Here is an 18,178-nt window from a genome sequence, read left to right on the forward strand (position 1 = left end):
TTGAAGCGATTATAGCTTCAGTGTGTGGTGGATCTGGGATCACATTACTATGATGCTGACGACTATTCCATTTTCAGCACTTCAGTGATTCGGATGCAAAGTTTAAATCCAGAAAACACAAATAGATTGTAGATATTGTGTGCTTGATGTAAAGATTTTAGACAAAATATAGTTGTCTAAATTGATCAGTTCCTCAATGCAAGAAATGCCCATTGCAAACAACTAATTATGACTTTGCTTGGATTGTGAAAATGACTGACTGCAAAAAAGCAGATTTATTCTACATCTACACGCGAACCTGAAAATGGTTGATTTGATGTTGCCTGTCAGTCTTGAAAATTTTTGCTGCAGGTCTCCATTCCCCTAATTGCCCTCTCCCTCTAATCTTTAGGAAATCTATTATCATGCTTAAAGGAAAAATGCTAATGTGTGCATATACTTTTATTTCCCCAAGGTGAAGTTTGCCCAGTGCTATGGTCTGGTTTGTGCTGGTTCTTTGGGACGTATTGCAGATTTGATTGGCCTCTTCACTAAAATTTGATTTACCAATTGTGCATAATTTCTTCTACAGTTTTTTGAATCGCGTTTGGAAATTGCTGAGATCATCACATGACCATTATTTTGAGATATGTGTGTGTGTCTCTCTATATGTATATATGCAAAGTGATGAGAGTGCCATCGGACAACTAGCTTGTGACATTTCACATTCCCTTTTTCCCCTATTTAGGCCGAATCTACAAATGCTTGTTTACTGGCTCTGTGAGCTCGCTGTTGACACTGCCACTAGATATGTTATCCACGTAAGTTTGTACTTTTTTCAAAAGTAGCTTTATGTAACAGCGTAAGTAGTGAAGATGTCTGGATCATCAGTATGTTGAGACTTTAAATGTTTTTGGTCTCCATTCATTAACTGATTTGAATTTTGGAATATTCTTGAATACATGATACATGGTAGCATAGTCTCTTCTGTTCCATCTTTTGTTATGCTTCCTGAATCATTCTGTACATTAAGAGCTTGCATTTATTCAGGCTTTTACCCTATTAAACCTGTTCAGAGTTTCATTTTATGTCAGTACATTTTCTTCAAATCAAGATGTGTCAAAATACTTCACCAGTGAAGTTCTCCTGAAATTTAGTCACCTCTGGTCTGGGGAAACACAGTAATTGACTTTTACACAATGGAATCTCATGTGCAAAAAGATCATTTCATGGGTAAAGTCTTGTAATGCTGGGTGGAAGGGAAATGTTGGCAGAGACAGAATAAGGAATTAATTATACCTGTTCACTGTAAACAACAAAAGAAGCATATTAATGTAAAAAGGGAGTCATACGTGTGATATGAACTATCAGAGCAAGGAATTGTGTTGCGAGCAGGTCAAAACTGTACTTTTTCTTTACCTTTCTGGCCTGCACACAGATTCATCAAGTAAAACTTTACTCTTTTGAAGTTTAGGTACAGCGATTAGATTTAGCATTTCCCAATGATGTAAACTCTGCATTGCTGACTTGTCAAATGTTGCTGTAGTCATTCAGTCGTTGGTGAGACTTGTTATTTTTCAAACAAATTCAATTTTATTGTCTCGCACTGTGCACCACCATTCAGTTTCAAAAATTTCCCTCCTGTCGGCAATTTCAATTTGGTTCTGTGACATCAAGTTCAGAAGGTTTGTGGCTGAATTCTAGTAACCAGTACAAGTTAAACTCTGGTTTTTAAAAAAGTTCTGATGTTTTGCTCAACTTAACAATGGCACTTTTTAGACCACCCTGAAGAGAGCATTTCCAGGCTCAAATACTAGTTTAGTCCAAAGTTAGCTTATTTTGAACTTGATTGTTTATTTTTAAATTTAGCCATTTGTGGGAAAGATTCCTTTTAATTCAAATATGGAGCTGTGGGTTTTGAAATATACGCTTCTCATCATTTTGTTTGAGCCATATGGTATGTGCAGATTTGTCCAGTTGTATGTCATGCATTAATATTTCAAATCACTTTTGTAGAACTGATTCTGCATATTTTAACTTCTGCTGTATGTACTTCCAGAGAGAATCTGCTGGCAGACTCTTTGCAAGGTTGTTTTGTGGTAACATGCACACTCTGTGCGTTCATTAGCCTCGTGTGGTTGCGAGAGCAAATCGTACACGGTGGGGCTCCACAGTGGCTGGAACAAAACCAGGCCCAGCCACCCAATGGAGTTGGGCAAAATGAGGTAGGAGCTTTGGAAATAAAAATTTTAATTTTTGCTACAAGTAATAAGGAAGATTGACAATGTATTTCAACCTTTTAGATGTGCTTCCTTCTTCATGCATGTTTGCATTTTATGATTAGTGTCCATGTGTTGTCCATATTATGTAGTTTAGGGATTAAAAACAAATTGATCTTCTGTGTTTTTAAATATCAGCTTACTTTATTTATTTTTAAACATAATCATTTCAGGTTTTTACACTGTTATTCCATGCAGTTATCCATCAGCAAAGTGCTTGGTCAAAACATAAATCATGATCAAGACCCTGTCTGCTGCACTGTGACGTTGCTTGTTGTAATGCCAGCTAGCAACATAATACAGCAAATTCACAAGCATCAATTGTTTGGCAAATTTGTTGTAGTAATGGAGTTGAGAGGTTCTAGACTGCAATAAACTGCATCGTATAGGTACAGACTCTGAGTAATATTATTAGACAAGTAAATATTTCTGTCCTGACTGTATTAGAAATGTCTCAGCAACAAGAGTAGTGTAGTGAATAGTGAATTTAACTGTTCACTTTCTCTTGTGCTTCAGTCTGTATCTAAGCTTAATGAGATATACAAAGTTGACAATTATGTATTGGTTTTCGACCTTCCTACTCCTTCCCAACTGACCTGAAATCTTTGGAGCAAACAATAGTATTTATTCAAATGTTTAATTATTGAATTTTGTATAATTAATTTGCATTTGTCAATCCTGTAGCCTCCGGCAGCTCCCAATGCTGCAGCAGAGAATCCCCAAGCTGCTCAACCAGCAAATCAAGCAGCAGAAAACCCAGCAGCTGCTGCTGCGGCAGCTCCTGCAGCAGCAGATAACGCCAACATTAGGGTAGACGAGGGCGAGAATGAAGACGATGAAAATGATGATGATGATGCTGTAGTAGAAGATGGAGCTGATGCCAACAATGGTGCTCAAGGTATTATGGGTATATCAGCAGTCTGGGCTGGGGTTTGTGACTTTTTAAATTAATTTGGTGCAAAACGTTTCTCTCCCAAGTCAAAGAAGAATAGTTTATGTGGGTAACAGATCAGTCAAAAGGCAGACATATAAATCCGCTCATGTGATCGGTGTCTTTCTTTTTATAAAAAAAAACTGTGACGACTACAGGTGCCTGCTTTTGCATGCTGTTAGCCCGACCGTAAACAATAGTTTTGTTGCCTTCTGTATCTTGCCAAATGCCAATGTCTCTATATACCCAAATGCCGCGTTAGAATCACAAGTGGGGATGAACAAGTACTTTGAGTAAGTTCTTTATCCTTCCTCAAACGTTCATTCTGTCCTGCTTTCCAAGATGCCCCAGTTGTTTGTTTGTCACTTTTGCAAAGTTCCAAACTGACTCCAGGCCCACAGCAATCTTCACTGCCTTGTGAAATGGCCACGTTTGCCACTCCATTGTATGTAACAGCTTAAGCCTCAAAAAAGAACAGATCAACTGTCGTTGAAATCACAATGTCATTCGACTAATGTCTGGGTTTAGTACCAAAATTGGAAGGATTGTCTCACTACTCAAGCAGCAGCCTGACAACCATATTCTCAGGATTGTACTGTACAAAAAACGTCTCAGACTTTGCCATCATCTTTTCTGAGTATGTTGTGTCCCACCAGCAGGATAGGCTCATCAAGAGTGGTGCTGCTGTGTTCAGGAGAGACTTATCCTGGGAGTCCTCAGCGTTGATTCTGAACCCCAAGACATCTTGAGGCATCAGGCTAAATATGGGAACGGAAACGACTTGCTGATAAGCGCATACCGTGCCCTTCCACTGATGAATCAGTATTGTACGTTGAGCATCGCATGGAGCAAAGAGTGTTGCAAGGGCACAGTGTCCTCTGGGTTGGGAATTCAGTGCCTTTCAGTATCTCAGCAGGACCACTACTGATCCAGCTGACCAAATCCTAAAGAGCACAGTTGCTAGATTGGATCTGTGGCAGGTGGTGAAGCAAACAACAAGAAATGAGAGCATACTCAGTCTCATCCTCACCAGTCTGCCTGCTGCAAATGCATCTGTCTCCATGATAGTACTAATAAGAGCAACCAGTGCATGGCCCTTGTGGAGACAGTCTCTTTTTTACATTCAGGATGCCATTGATGTTGCATTAAACTAACCCGCTAAATGGGATAGATTTGGAACAAGTTTAGCAGCACTGGGTCGTCAGCAGCAGCAGAATTCTACTTTGAACACATTCTGCAACTTGGTTTCATATATACTATCAAGTGTGCGAACAATCCTGGCTCAGTGGAGAGTGCAGGAGGGCATATCAGGAGCAGCACCGAGCAGTCCTGAAAATGAGGTGCCAATCTGGTGAAGCTGCAACATATGACTGCATCACAAACAGCAGAAGCAACAGAAGATAGGTCTAAGTGATGCCTCAATAAATGGATCATATCTAAACTCTGCAGTCCTGTCATAGCCAGTTGTGGTGGTGAACAATTAAATAATTCAAGAGAAGAAGCTTCCCCACAAATATCCCCATCCTCAATGATAGAGCCCAGCACATCAGTGTACATGACAAAGCTGAAGCGTTTGCACTAATCTTCAGTGGAAAGACTAAGTATATGATCCATCTTGGTCTTGGGTCCATGGTATCACAAGCACCAGACTTCAGTGAATTAATTCATTTTACAAGGTATTAAGAAAGACGTTTGATACTGTGAAGACTATGGGCCGTGACAACATTGAAGATATGCATTGCAGACATTGCTGCACCCCTAGCTAAGTTGTTCCAGTACAGCTAAAAGACTGTTTACCCAACCTAGTGAAAAATTATCCCGGTATGCCCTTTACAGTTAAGCAGGTCAAATCGAACTGGTTGAATAGCACCCATTATTTTACTCTAAAGTGATGGAAGAGGGCATCAGTAGTGTAAGGGCGCACATTTTTTCTCTTTTGGGACTGTGTATGAAATGGAAGTTGAACTGCTCTGACTAAAATCCCAGGGAGATTTTGCACGTTGAAAATCATGTTGTATACTGTTGAGCCATGTTTTTTAGAAGCTGGCAGAAGGAAAATTTGGGCTTGAAGACCACAGAATATTTCGAGTTAAGGAAATACTTCCTGACAGCTGCCCTCTGATTCATTGTGCTGCAGAGTATTAAGAAGCTGTAAGAGACCAGAGTAGTGCAGGATGAATCAACTATACACAGTCTGCAGACAAAAAGCATCTACTTGGGGACGAAAACGACAGAAAAACAGGAAGCTGAAAGAAAAAATTGTACAACACCTAAATTCTCCTGATCAACCATTTGAGTCAAAGATCAGCCATTGTTCTTCAGACAACAATGAATAATCATTGCAAAAACTAGGAGTCTGAGAAATATAACATTCCACCTTGTCGTATGAGCTTCAGATCTTTGGAATTTTGTTTACCATATCCATTTTCCACTCAAATGTTAAACTGCTTTGTCTTTCGTCTATAGGATTGTGTTTATCTGGGGTTTCGCAGGAGTATAGTTTAAGTTACACAAGATTAGAAATCTTTTTGTTTTCTGCTCCTATTAAAATTGTATTGCCGTAAACAACAACATTTTGCTAATGATGCAACCTGATGTTGACCAGTGTAGAAGTCAGTCAAGCAAATGCGGAGGCATTGTATGGTGGTAATGTCACTGGGCGAATAACTCAAAATTGCAGTTCTTGGTCATGGGTTTCAATTCTCTCATGGCATATGAATTCAATTAAAACAACATCCAGATTTAAAATCTCATCTCAGGGCGACAGTACAATGTTTTCCAACTGTTGTAAATACCTGTCTGGTCCATTTAATGTCCTTTTAGGGAAGGAAATCTGTCATCCTTGCCTAGTGTAGACCACTTGAGTCCAGACCCACAACAGTGTAGTTGACTCTAAATTGCTTTCTGAAATTTGCAAGCAAGTGACTCAATTCAAGGGCAACGAGGATAATTGATAAATACTTGCCTAGCCAGTGCTGCCTACATCACAAGAACAAATAAAATTTAAATTGGTCATTTTTGTCTCATTGAGCTTTACACATTTTTACATTTTGTGACAGCTTGTGGAACAGTGGGGCATGATTATTGGCACTCTTCACAAGTCATGACAGCAGCTCTGTGAAACAGCACTTGCTTAGCAGTCATCTGCTTACTGATGCTCACTTTGGCTTGCGCCAGGGCCAGTCAGCTTCTGACCTTTATTAAAACCTTTGTTCAAACGTGGACAAAAGTACTGAATTCCAGAGCAGAGTGACTGTTACTGGCCTTGATATCAAGACTACATTGGCACAAAGGAGCCCAAGCAAAACCTAGAGACGGGGAATTTGGGAAAACTCTCTACTGGTCAGTCGTATTTGTAACAAAAGCAAATCATTTGTGGTTGCTTGACATCTCTGTTAAGGTTTCTCAGGAAAGTGTCCTTGTCCCAACTGTCTGCACCACCTTTGTGCAGCTTCTTTAGGTACTGAAACAGTTAATGTCCATGTGCATAAAGAATAAGGCAGTATCCAGACGTGCATTAACAAGTTCCAGGCAAATAACCTTTTCAATAAAAGAATTGCACCATCGTCCCTTGGCATGCAAAGACATTACCATGCAAAATTCCCACGACAGAGGTTACCATTGACCACAAGCTGAATTGCTCAAATGTCACAGTCAAGAGTGTGATGCATGACCACTGCCATCTAGGAAATAAAAGGGTATCGGATACAACACCAATTATAAGTTTGCCTTCAAATCTCTCAAAATCCTGACTTGGAAACTTAATGTTGACCCAAACGACTGTGAAGAAACAAACTCTTCATTCCTTCCCTAAACAGTGTATCTACCCCCACCAAATGGATTGGAGTGGGTCAAGAAGGCTCACTACCATCACCTCTAGGGCAACTAGAGATGGGCACTAAATGTTAATCTGGTTAGTCGAGCCTGCTTACCCCACATGGAAAAAAAATTAAGCTTTTAGCCAGTCCTGTCTTCTGGAGTTATTGTGAGTCTCTCAGCTTATTTCCATGTGTATCTCATTACACTACATTTATTTGCTGAACTTGTACACCATACTTTCCAAGGCTAGTCATCCAATTTAAATCTTTCTGCAATTGTTCGGCTTGTACTTTGTTGCTTACAATCTCCTTAGCACATCTGTATAATCAAACCTGATCAACTTTGTTTCTATTCTTCCATGAAACATGTTGATTGGAATTGTCGATGCACTCTGAATCACCAATTAATAGTCTTGGTTTTGTTTGAGTTGACTTTTGATCATCTTCAGAAATTACTTTTGCCCCCACCTGTTCCCAATATTACAACTTTCCAACCCTTTTCTCTGTGTCATTACTAATGACAAATCTCTTGCGAAAGTAGTTGGTAGACGGCTTCAGTGCTGAAGGAGATCACTGTACAGGTGAGCTAAGTTCAAGATACTGGCAATAAATGGTTTAAAGCTGTTTTTCTGTCTTCAGATGATATGAACTGGAACGCACTGGAATGGGACAGAGCTGCAGAAGAGCTTACGTGGGAACGGGTATGTGATCAGAGTCTACTTCAGTTTTTTTTGCTGTAGATTTTTTCAAATTAAAGCTGACTTTCATCAGTGCTTTTTAAAAAATTGCAATAAAATTAAAATAAACCATTGCTTCACTATAAGAGTAGGTGGCAAGGATATTTTTTCATTTAAAAATGCCTCTTTCCCTTGACCTCCCCAACTAATCTGGAAATCCCAGTTAGTTCTGAATCATGAAGTTCACTGAAGCACTTGGGTTGTTTTTAGGTCTGGGAAGGTTGCAGTACCTACTTGTAGTGATGAGCATCTGAAGGTGGACCTGTAGTAAATGTTCACCAGATCTGCAGAAGGGTAGCCATTCTTTATGACCAGTTGGATGTTCCCTTCCAAAGTAGAAGAATTTTATTTGAAAAAACTAGTTGATTCAAACAGGCTGATTCTCATCAGGTCATCTTTCCGTATATACCCATGTACAGGGTCATACTGCAATATAAAATCTGTTAGAGGTGATTCAGGCACCTCTGTTCTGAATTTTTGATTGCATTGTCCTCATATATGACCGCACCGTTCTGCAGTTGACTGTAGCATGATACTGTACTCTACTTTTTTGTTCTTTGGCAAACTGCCTTGGTGACGGAAGATGTTCAGAGCCTTTAAGTTGACTCATAGTATGAATTTTCAGGTGTTCATTATATGTAAATCAAGATTAATTGATAGATATCATTGGTTTACTTTGGTTAGACATGACTAATCTCTTATAAGAAGTCTTGTTCACATTGTGAGGTTCTGTGAAGGGGAAACTGGGGCAAGGATGTTTAACTTCAGTAAAATGGATTGTTCAGGGCTTTGGTGTAACCAGAGTTGAAGTAAAATTAACTTGGGATGCAACATGAACAACATATGTAGCTGAAATGTCTGTGTATTGAGCCAAGTTAATAAGAATGCAACTATGTTGCAATGAAGTGTAGTTTATTTATACATTGGGAAGGAAGTTATAAGGTGCTTTGGTGAGCAGAAGTTTGGAATAGCTGTAACTTGTTTGGAGTAATAGTTTCTCAGTAATCCTAATTATCCATTTTTCTTATAAATACCTTGATAGGTGCAGGTGAGTGTAATGGGGGCTGAGAGCTGAGGTGCTCCATGATGACATTTGAGCAGCAGTCTGCAATTGTAGGAAATGTTTTGAATGAACTATGTTTATAATTGTTTATTTTGTTAGTATTATGAAGTTTATCATTGATAACGTTGCCACATTTAGCCATCACCAATGTGGCTGTCAACACCAAGTCATTGCAGCGCAAACCGCGGCTATTCAGTCCATCAAGTCTGTGCTGTTTTCTAATGTTTTCTTGCAGATATTATGACATTTGAATAAGGCCTTGTATGCTATTTAATTTCAAGTTGCTTAATACGAATTACTGGTCAATTAATGGTGTGGTTTTGTGCTGCATAAATGCATTTTATTTTGAATTTACCAATAATTCAAATTAACAAAGTTTGCATGAGTGGTTAAAATAAATTTGAGTAAACGAGTAGTTGTGATTAAAGTGTGTGCTGTTTAAATTCATTCATTTTTGTTTCATAGATGCTAGGGTTGGATGGTTCGCTTGTATTCTTGGTGAGTTTTAAAAGCAGTTCCAGTATTTCTAATAAAAGTCATTTGTATGCATTCAAAACTGGAAGAGCACACTGCATTTCATGTACGGGAAGTTTTTTTTATTAATCAGCACCTATGGGACCAAGTGTGCACCTTGATTGATTATGTGGACCTCGATCCAGAATACTTAATGTAAAAACACACACCAACAATAGAAGCGTCATGCAGGGAGTATGTGTGTCACTGTTATACTTTATTTACAGCATAAATCACTCATTAATAATTTCAGCGAAATTTACTGACAGAGCCTTCTCAGTCGCTCCATTAATTGACTACTCGAACATTGTGGAGATTGTGATGATACAATAAACTTCTGGTATTTCAGGGATATTTTGCTGGTTTACCAAGGGCACTGATTTGTTAGCTGCTAGTAAAAACAAAATTTGCTGTATTTGTTAATGCTGTTAACCCCTTTACAACCTAGATACATACACACAAGAATTTGTTTTGTGCTTATAGGAATTTATGGCTTGTGGTTAAAACTGAACGTTTCTTAAGCTTAGTTGGCTTAAAGCTATTTAGTAGTTATTTTATACTAAGCTAGTCTGGTCAGAAGAGGGTCAATGAAGAACATGGCCCCATTCATCGGGAAAAATGTCCATTTAGGCCTGTGAGTATTAACTCTAATAAACTTTACTGATTAAATGTGATAGCTTAAACAGAGAGAGTTTAAAGATCATGCTTTTTAAAAGCTCTTTTGGGAATAAAGCTGTCATTCTTTTAGGTGTAACTGACATCTCTGTATTTTTCTGACAGGAGCATGTTTTCTGGGTGGTCTCATTAAATACGCTATTTATTCTTGTGTTTGGTAAGTGCCTCTTGACTTAAGAGTTCTTGTATCTAATTATAAAATCTTGAATTTTAAGTTGAGAATGGAGTTTGTTTGATGTACGTATCCGCCCACGGGATTGCTATAGTGGCACTGGCAGCACCCCAGAACACTTCCCCAATTAATAGTCCAGGCAAAAAGTACAAAAGTATTAATTTATGGATTTCTATTACATTCTCAAAAACTGAATCATTGATTCAAAATACAGTCCTGGAAGGGATGCCATCAGCTTTCCATTGTACTAATGTATTGTTCTAAAGTATTGGAAAAAATTTGTTATACAAGTGTGCCAAAGAATTGCCAGTGCTTTGAGCTGTGTATTGAGCTGAAACTGTTCTTGGGATATGGGTTTATGATGCTGAATACATTCAAAGGGCATTGTTACCCTAATTATCACAAACATCTTCCAAAATAATGCCATCATCAAGGATGAGCAGCAACACTGGTGATGTCACACCACACGTTGAAAATTACGTTTTCAGTATCAGTCATGTTTACTGGACAATGAGAAACCCTCATTGAATTGAGTAATGCTGTGGTAAAAATGTTTTAATTTTGAAAGTATCGAATAAGCTATTTGACATACTGAATAATTGGAGAGTCCTCATGACAGATTATAGCTTAAGTTTGCCTGACCATCCGTCCTCAGATTGGATTGATTATGAACCTTTTCAGCGTAGATATCTTGAGAGATAAGTTATTAAAGAACCAGGAGGTATTTTGGCTTGGAGTCCACCAAAACGCTTGAAACAGGAATTAAATAACAAATGAACGCTAAAATAACTTGTTTTTTTTTCTTAGGTAGCAAAGTGTGGAGCTGGACGAACACAGCAGGCCAAGCAGCATCTCAGGAGCACAAAAGCTGACGTTCTGGGCCTAGACCCTTCATCAGAGAGGATCAGAGTTAGGGTCTAGGCCCGAAACGTCAGCTTTTGTGCTCCTGAGATGCTGCTTGGCCTGCTGTGTTCATCCAGCTCCACACTTTGTTGTCTTGGATTCTCCAGCATCTGCAGTTCCCATTATCGCTTGTTTTTTTTTCTCTTGCCCAGTTTTAGTGTCTCCTCCATACAGGCTTTCTTTTGTATTTTTCTTGTGATTAATGATTTTCTACTGCTCTAACTATAAGGCCAACACAACTAAATTTTATTTCACCCTCTCCCAAATTTGTTATCAAGTGGGTTTGCTGCACAACAATTAGGAAGCTAGATTCCTGGTACATTGTTTCTGCTTCATTATAAAAAGTGTGCGGAGAGCAATTATCTCATGGCTTATGCCTTGATTGAAATCATCATATTCAATGTAAGTTGAGAATACAGCACTAAACCTTTCTGGTCTGTGTTACCCAGTTAATTGTGTGATCAACCAAAGGTCAGGGTATATAATGGTACTAGTGACTTTGATCGGGTGGGAGATGTGGTTCTGTAGTCAGAAGTGAAGGAGCTAAATAGAAAATAAACAAGTAGTATTTCAAATGTAGCAATCGGTAGATTACACTGTCACATGCAAGTGAATGCAGTACGACAAGAATAAGGGAGATGACCATGTGGCTGGATGACTGGTGCAGAAGATAGAGCTTTGGATTCCTGAGAAACTGGTTCTAGCTTTGGGGAAACAATGGCACCTATACAAACTGAATTGATTGCCCTGAGCAGAGCTGACCTGAGTTTCTTATGGGGCATTTTGCTAGTGTTGTCACAAAGTCTTAAACTAACTTAACATGGATGTTGGAGAAAAGAAAGAATATTCGAGGATTACTGCGATGCACACGATACTTGGAGAGACAGCGCCAGTATAGAGAACAGAAAGTCAATCGGTGACGTAGGAAGGGAGAAATAAATGAAGCCCGAGTCCACGGTACTGTTTGTGTTTGTTTGTATGGTAAATAATATTGGGATGTTATAAGTAGAGATTGCTGTCGGGATAGGAAAGCTAGCTCAAGAAAAACTAGTAGCACTGGATGCTAAATATTCCTCCCCCGACAGTGTTCGGAAAAGGAGACCATTGCAATAATGGTGAAACTGGATATCCCAAACAGTGTAAAGACAGAATCAATCTTGCTCGAGCTGAGGAACAAACGAGTTCAATTACCACGTTCAGTGTAGAGTATAAACTATGAACTGACAGCTAGCAGAAAGGATGTAGAGGATAAGGGAAATTTGATGTGCCGACATTTATAAAAGGTTACAACTGGGGATTTAACGACCTGAATGTACCCTGGGACAGTGGTATCGGTAACAATGGAGACAGGTAAATGTTTTGGATTGTGTTCAGAAAAACTTTGTACAATAGTGTGTATCCAATCTCATTTAAAAGGATGCACTGCAGGACCTAGTTCTTGGAAATTGTGTGGACAAAACTAATCAAGTATTAGTGGAGAAGCATTTAGAAAAATCTGATCATTATATTGTAAGGTTTAGGTAGACGATAGAAAAGAACATGTTCTAATTAACTGTCTACTTGAATGAGACAGAATCAGAGCTGGGCAAGATGGAGGGGAATAAAAAGTTGATGGAAGGACATGTAGTTGAACAATGGAGTACCTTCAGAGAGGAGATGGTTCAGTCCAAGCATGTTCCCTCAAAGGGGTAAAGGAGAACAAACCAATCCAGAGCTGCCTCTGGAAAGGAGAAAGAAATGAAAAAAAATGATTTGAGACAGTGTCAGATGCAGACAGTTGAGAACGAAGACTAAATACAGAAGTTTGGAAGGTTGTGAAAATGCATAAAAGGGTTTGTACTGCTGTGCTAACACTACTTTTGTCTATACTTTGTGTGACTTACCAGAAATAGAATTTTGTCAGTATGCTGTGATTGTAATATTAGTGCTGTTGTATGTTTCAGCATTTTGTCCATACCATATTGGACACTTCTCGGTTGTTGGTTTGGGTTTTGAGGAGTATGTAAGTACTAATGATACGGTGCGTGCCCTTTGAGAAAACTTTGTATGAAATTAGTATAACTAACTATTACCAATGTCTCAGAATCGTTTGTAAATGTATTTCTATTGTATAAATTTGTTCCTGTGATTGTAATTCTTTACATTGTATGCTGTGGTAAGTCACAGTTGTGAATGGCCTTCCCATTTTTTAAAAAAAAAGTTGCAAATTGTTGAGAATTTTTGCTTACCAAAAAATCAAAGTATTTTGAAGAGTTTGGTGGCACATTCAAGTACAGTGATGTATTTTCCACACTGCACTTGCTATTTTGAATAGCTTTATTTAAAATACGTATTTTTTTTAAAAATGCGTTTCAGTCTTCCAGGAGATTGTCCGAGAGGAAACTAATGACCAAATTGCCGAAGGCTGTTGTTTTGACCTTTCATACCATTGAGTTATTACAAACAATGCTGCCAGTAGAAATGAACCTGGTGCAGGAGCATTACATAATAATGTGTCACAGTGACTGTTGCCTATCTTGGGTTCAATATTCCTGCCTTCTCCCTTGCCCAATCAATCTCATTATTTTCCTTCTTATCCCAGACACCTATCATACCTACTGGTATCCCAGTTAACATTAGCTACCTGGGCACAAACCAGAGATTTAACTTGGACTTCCCTCCCCTGTGTTGTTCACTGCGTTTTGCTATCATGAGTACTGTATTTCTGAAAACACAGAACTGTCTCCAATCTGCTTTAATAAGTGGTTGTGTTTGGCTCATTCTTGAATTACTACATAATTGCATTTTCCTAACATCATGATTTTATACAAGTATTTCCACTATGTTTTGAGTAAATCGAGTGTTATGTTACTTATTGTTAATTGAGTAAGAAATGATTGAAATAAGTTGATGCTCTGAATAGTAATGCCACAATTACAGAACTGTAATGAATTTTAACAATCTATTCTTAGACTTAGAATTAAAGACAGATGTTTTCTTACATAATGACAATGATCATCAACAAAAGATCCTATGATTTTTTATCTTTTAGTAACTTTTATTGAGCACTGAGCCAATTGGCATTATTTTTTCAGGTTCAAGCTTCGCATTTTGAAGGCTTAATAACAACAATAGTGGGCTACGTACTCTTGGCTATGACTCTGATAATCTGTCATGTATCCTTTTTATTGTTTAAGAGAATTGGTTTGTGAACTCCCAAGTAGTAATGCTGTCTTCATAACTAGATGGTAACAGTTCGAGAACTCGAAGTTTGATATCATCCAGTACAAAGTACCCTGTTTGGCAGTCTAGCCCTTCCTCAACTGCCTTCACTCAATAGCGACGGTGTGTGCCATCTACAAGATGCACTGTAGAAATTTACCAACGCTGCTCTCACAGAACCTTCCAAACCCATGAACTTTTCCACCATTTAGAAGGACAAGGGTAGCAGATCCATGGGAATACCACCACTTGCAAGTTTCCCCCCCCCCAGCCACTGACCAGCCTGGCACGAAATGTATTGCTGATCCTGCAGTGTCACTTAGTGAATGTGCTGGAACTCCCTCACTAACTGTATTGTGTCTACCTACAGTACATGGAATTTAGCAGTTCAGGAAGGCAGCTCACCATCATATTCTCAAGGGCCACTGGGATGGTCAATAAATGCTGGCCTGGCCAGCAACACACACCCTATGCATGAATAAACAAAAAATGGACTGTTGTACGCCAGTTAGTGCTGCAGTGAACTTTACCAACAGTACTGGACTAACAGATTGAACCCTGCAGAAAAGCCTTTAAAGCAATGATCGTTCAGGGCTTTCAAGTTGCCCAAATGTCATGGAATTACTCCAGTAGTCTGGTCTTTACCTTCATGCATCAGGGTAGAACCAGGTTAGATCAGGGTACAATGTCCTCTGTCCTCCCTGCACTGCTTTAAAGATAGTCCCGTAATCAGTAAGGATGGTTATGCAGGCATTCCAAATGGATGCCTAAACTTTGCTTAGTTCCCTTGCAAGAATAGAGGCCTTGTTTATGGCTGCCTTGCAAAATTGGTCATTGACCAGCAGTCCTCTAGTCTGTAATGCTTGGGATTGTTCAACCTTTAGCGCCACCTACAGAATTCAGCACACTATTAAACAAAAATATAATTGTTGCAGAACCAAAATGAATGAGTATTCTTGACTACACAGCGTTCAGGATTGCCACTCTCTGATATTGGTTGTTCTCATTATATTGTTTACATAAGGCAGTATTTTGTTGCTTTTGTTTAACTTAACTGTGCACAGGGCTTGGCTGCGCTGGTGAAGTTCCAACGATCTCGACGTTTATTGGGCGTTTGTTATATTGTTGTGAAGGTATTGTTGTATTGTTATGACTATCAATGTGTTTTGTCTTGGGTCTTTTTTTGCATGCTGGTAAACAAATCTCAGCCATAAATGTTAACCTCAAAATGACTGTCTCCTCTTATTCTATGTTTGTAATTTTTTTGGAGGTTTCAGGAACAGCTTTTTATTGAAACTCCACAGTGAAAAGATTTGATACAAAATACAACAAAGTGCTGAAGGTTTGTCAGAAACTGTGGAGAGAGAAATGATATTTTGGGTTGACCTTGCATTAGCACTGGGCCGGGGTGGGGGGGTGGGGGGAACTGTCTTCGGTTATAAACAAGTGAACGGAGAGATTGGAGAAAAAGAATAAAATGCCTAGATAGGCTGGAAAGCAGGAACAACTGATTCAACAAGGGTTGATAGCGTAAGGCCAAAGGAGAGATGTTATAACATGTAAAGAGACAAAGGATGGGTCTAGAGGAGCTGTAAATGACCAAATGATGAGCACCTGTTGTTTGACAGCAAAAATAAACACAATTAGCAAAAGCAAAGCCAAAGCTCAGAAGGAATAGTTGGCAAAAGTTATGGTCAAAAATTGTTGAACTGTGGTGAGGCTAGTCGGCTGCAAAGTGCCTAAACAAATGAGGAGGCGCTGCTCTTCAAGTGAGCATCAGGACATCCACAGATTTCCCAAAACCTATCTTAAGATATATGTCCAGTTTCTCACAATCTGGACACCAGCCAATTTGGGCCTAATTTCATTGCTTTTATGCAGAGCTTGACTGAATTAAGAAATTCGACTGATTTTGGTTTCAAGTTTGCTTTTTTTCATTCCTGGCACTGTGTTTGGCTACCTGAATGCACCTCGGTTGTAGAATCATAGGGATGTAGAGCATGGAAACAGACTTTTTGGTGCAACCCATCAATGCTGACCAGATATCCTAAATTTATCTAGCCCCATTTGCCAGCATTTGACCCATATCCCTCTAAAGTCTACATAATCATATACCCATCCAGATTTAGATGGCTTTCAAATGTTGTAATTGTATCAGCCTCCACCACTTCCTCTGGCAGCTTATTTCCTTCAAGCACCACCCTCTGTATGAAAAAGCTGCCCCTTAGGCCCCCTTTAAATCTTTCCCCTCTCATCTTAAACCTATGCCCTCTGGTTTTAGACTCCCCCACCCTGGTGAAAAGACCTTGTCTATTTAACCTATCAATGGTCCTCATGGTTTTATAAACCTCTAAAGATCACTTCTCAGCCTTTGACGGTCCAGGGAAAATAGCCGCAGCCTATTCAGCCCCTCCCTATAGCTCAAACCGTTCAACCTGGCAACATTCTTGTAAGTCTTTCCTGAACCCTTTCAAGTTTCAGAACATCCTTCCCATAGCAGGGAGACCAGAATTGAATGCAGTATTCCGAAAGTGGCCAAATCAATGTCCTGTAAAGCCACAACATGACCTCCCAACTCCTGTACTCAATGCACTGGCCATTAAAGACAAGCAAACCAATTGCCGCCTTCACTGAACTATCAACCTGCGACTCCACTTTCAAGGAACTCTGAACTTGCACTCCAAAGTCTCTTGTTCAGCAACACTCTCCAGGACCTTCCCATTAAGTATATAAGTCCTGTCCTGATTTGCCTTTCCAAAATGCAGCATCTCTGATTTATCTAAATTAAACTTCATCTGCCACTTCTCAGTGCATTGGCCCATCTGATCAAGATCCCGTTGTACTCTGAGGTAACCTCTTTCGCTGTCCACTACACCACCTATTTTGTTGTCACCTACAAACTAACTAACCATACCTTCCATATTCACATCCAAACCATTTTATATAAGTGACAAAAACCAGTAGACCCTGCACCAATCATTGTGGCACACTGCTGGTCACTGACCACCAGTCTGAAAAACAGTCCTCCACCACTACCCTCTGTCATCTACCTGTGAGCCAGTTCTGTATCCAAATGGCTAGTTCTCCCTGTATTCCATGTGATTTAACCTTGCTAACCAGTTTACCATGAGGAACTTCGTTGAAGGCATAACTGAAGTCCATGTAGATTACGTGTGCCTCGTTTCCCTCATTTAATCTTGTGCATTACTTCAAAAACTCAACTAAATTGTTGAGGCACAACATCCTATTGCACTAAGCATGTTGACTATTCCTAATCAGTCCTTGCCTTTTTAAAATGCAAGTAAATCCTGTCCCTTGGAATTCTCTTCAACTACTTGTTCACCACTGGTGTCAGGCTCACTGGTCTGTAGTTCCCTGGCGCTTCCTTGCCAGCTTTTTAAAATAGTGATACCACATTAGCCAACCTCCAGTCTTCTGGTCTCTCTCATTATATCTATTGATGATACAAATATTTCAGCAAGGGGCCCAACCATCACTTCTCTAGCTTCCAACAGAGTTCAAGTTCCCAGGGATTTATCCACCTTTATGCATTTTAAGACATCCAGCATCGCCACCTCTGTAATGTGGACAGTTTTCAAAATGTCACTCTTTGTTTCCCCACATTCTATATCTTCCATATCCTTCTCCATAATAAATCCTGATGCAAAATATTCATGTAGTATCTTCCCTCATCTCCTGCAGTTCCACGCATTAGTGGCCTTCCTGATCTTTTAAGGGGCCCAATTCTTTGCCTGAATACCCTAAAGTACTTAATGCATTCATAGGATCCCTTTGGATTCACCTTAACCCTATTTCCCAAAATTATTTCATTGCTTCCCCACCTTTTTTTTTGTCCTCCTGCTTTCCCTCTTAAGTATACTTCTACAGTCTTTATTCTCTTCTAGGG

The 18,178-nt window shown here is 39.3% G+C and overlaps 1 protein-coding gene across 3 annotated transcripts in view; it reads left to right on the forward strand.

The window, feature by feature from the left end:
- marchf6 (membrane-associated ring finger (C3HC4) 6) overlaps positions 1-18,178 on the forward strand; it is a 90,226-nt gene that overhangs the window by 47,910 nt on the left and 24,138 nt on the right. For 2 of the 3 annotated variants that reach the window (XM_048555359.2, XM_048555368.2), the window contains exons 5-13: positions 728-800; positions 2,039-2,204; positions 2,943-3,156; positions 7,647-7,708; positions 9,273-9,305; positions 10,101-10,152; positions 13,014-13,090; positions 14,145-14,225; positions 15,336-15,404. In XM_048555359.2, the coding sequence (XP_048411316.1) occupies positions 728-800; positions 2,039-2,204; positions 2,943-3,156; positions 7,647-7,708; positions 9,273-9,305; positions 10,101-10,152; positions 13,014-13,090; positions 14,145-14,225; positions 15,336-15,404 (827 nt within the window). The remainder of the gene's footprint in view (positions 1-727; positions 801-2,038; positions 2,205-2,942; positions 3,157-7,646; positions 7,709-9,272; positions 9,306-10,100; positions 10,153-13,013; positions 13,091-14,144; positions 14,226-15,335; positions 15,405-18,178) is intronic. The other variant, XM_048555376.2, reaches the window with a different exon arrangement.

The sequence above is a fragment of the Stegostoma tigrinum genome, chromosome 2 (assembly GCF_030684315.1).
Source record: "Stegostoma tigrinum isolate sSteTig4 chromosome 2, sSteTig4.hap1, whole genome shotgun sequence".
NCBI classification, from domain to species: Eukaryota; Metazoa; Chordata; class Chondrichthyes; order Orectolobiformes; family Stegostomatidae; genus Stegostoma; species Stegostoma tigrinum.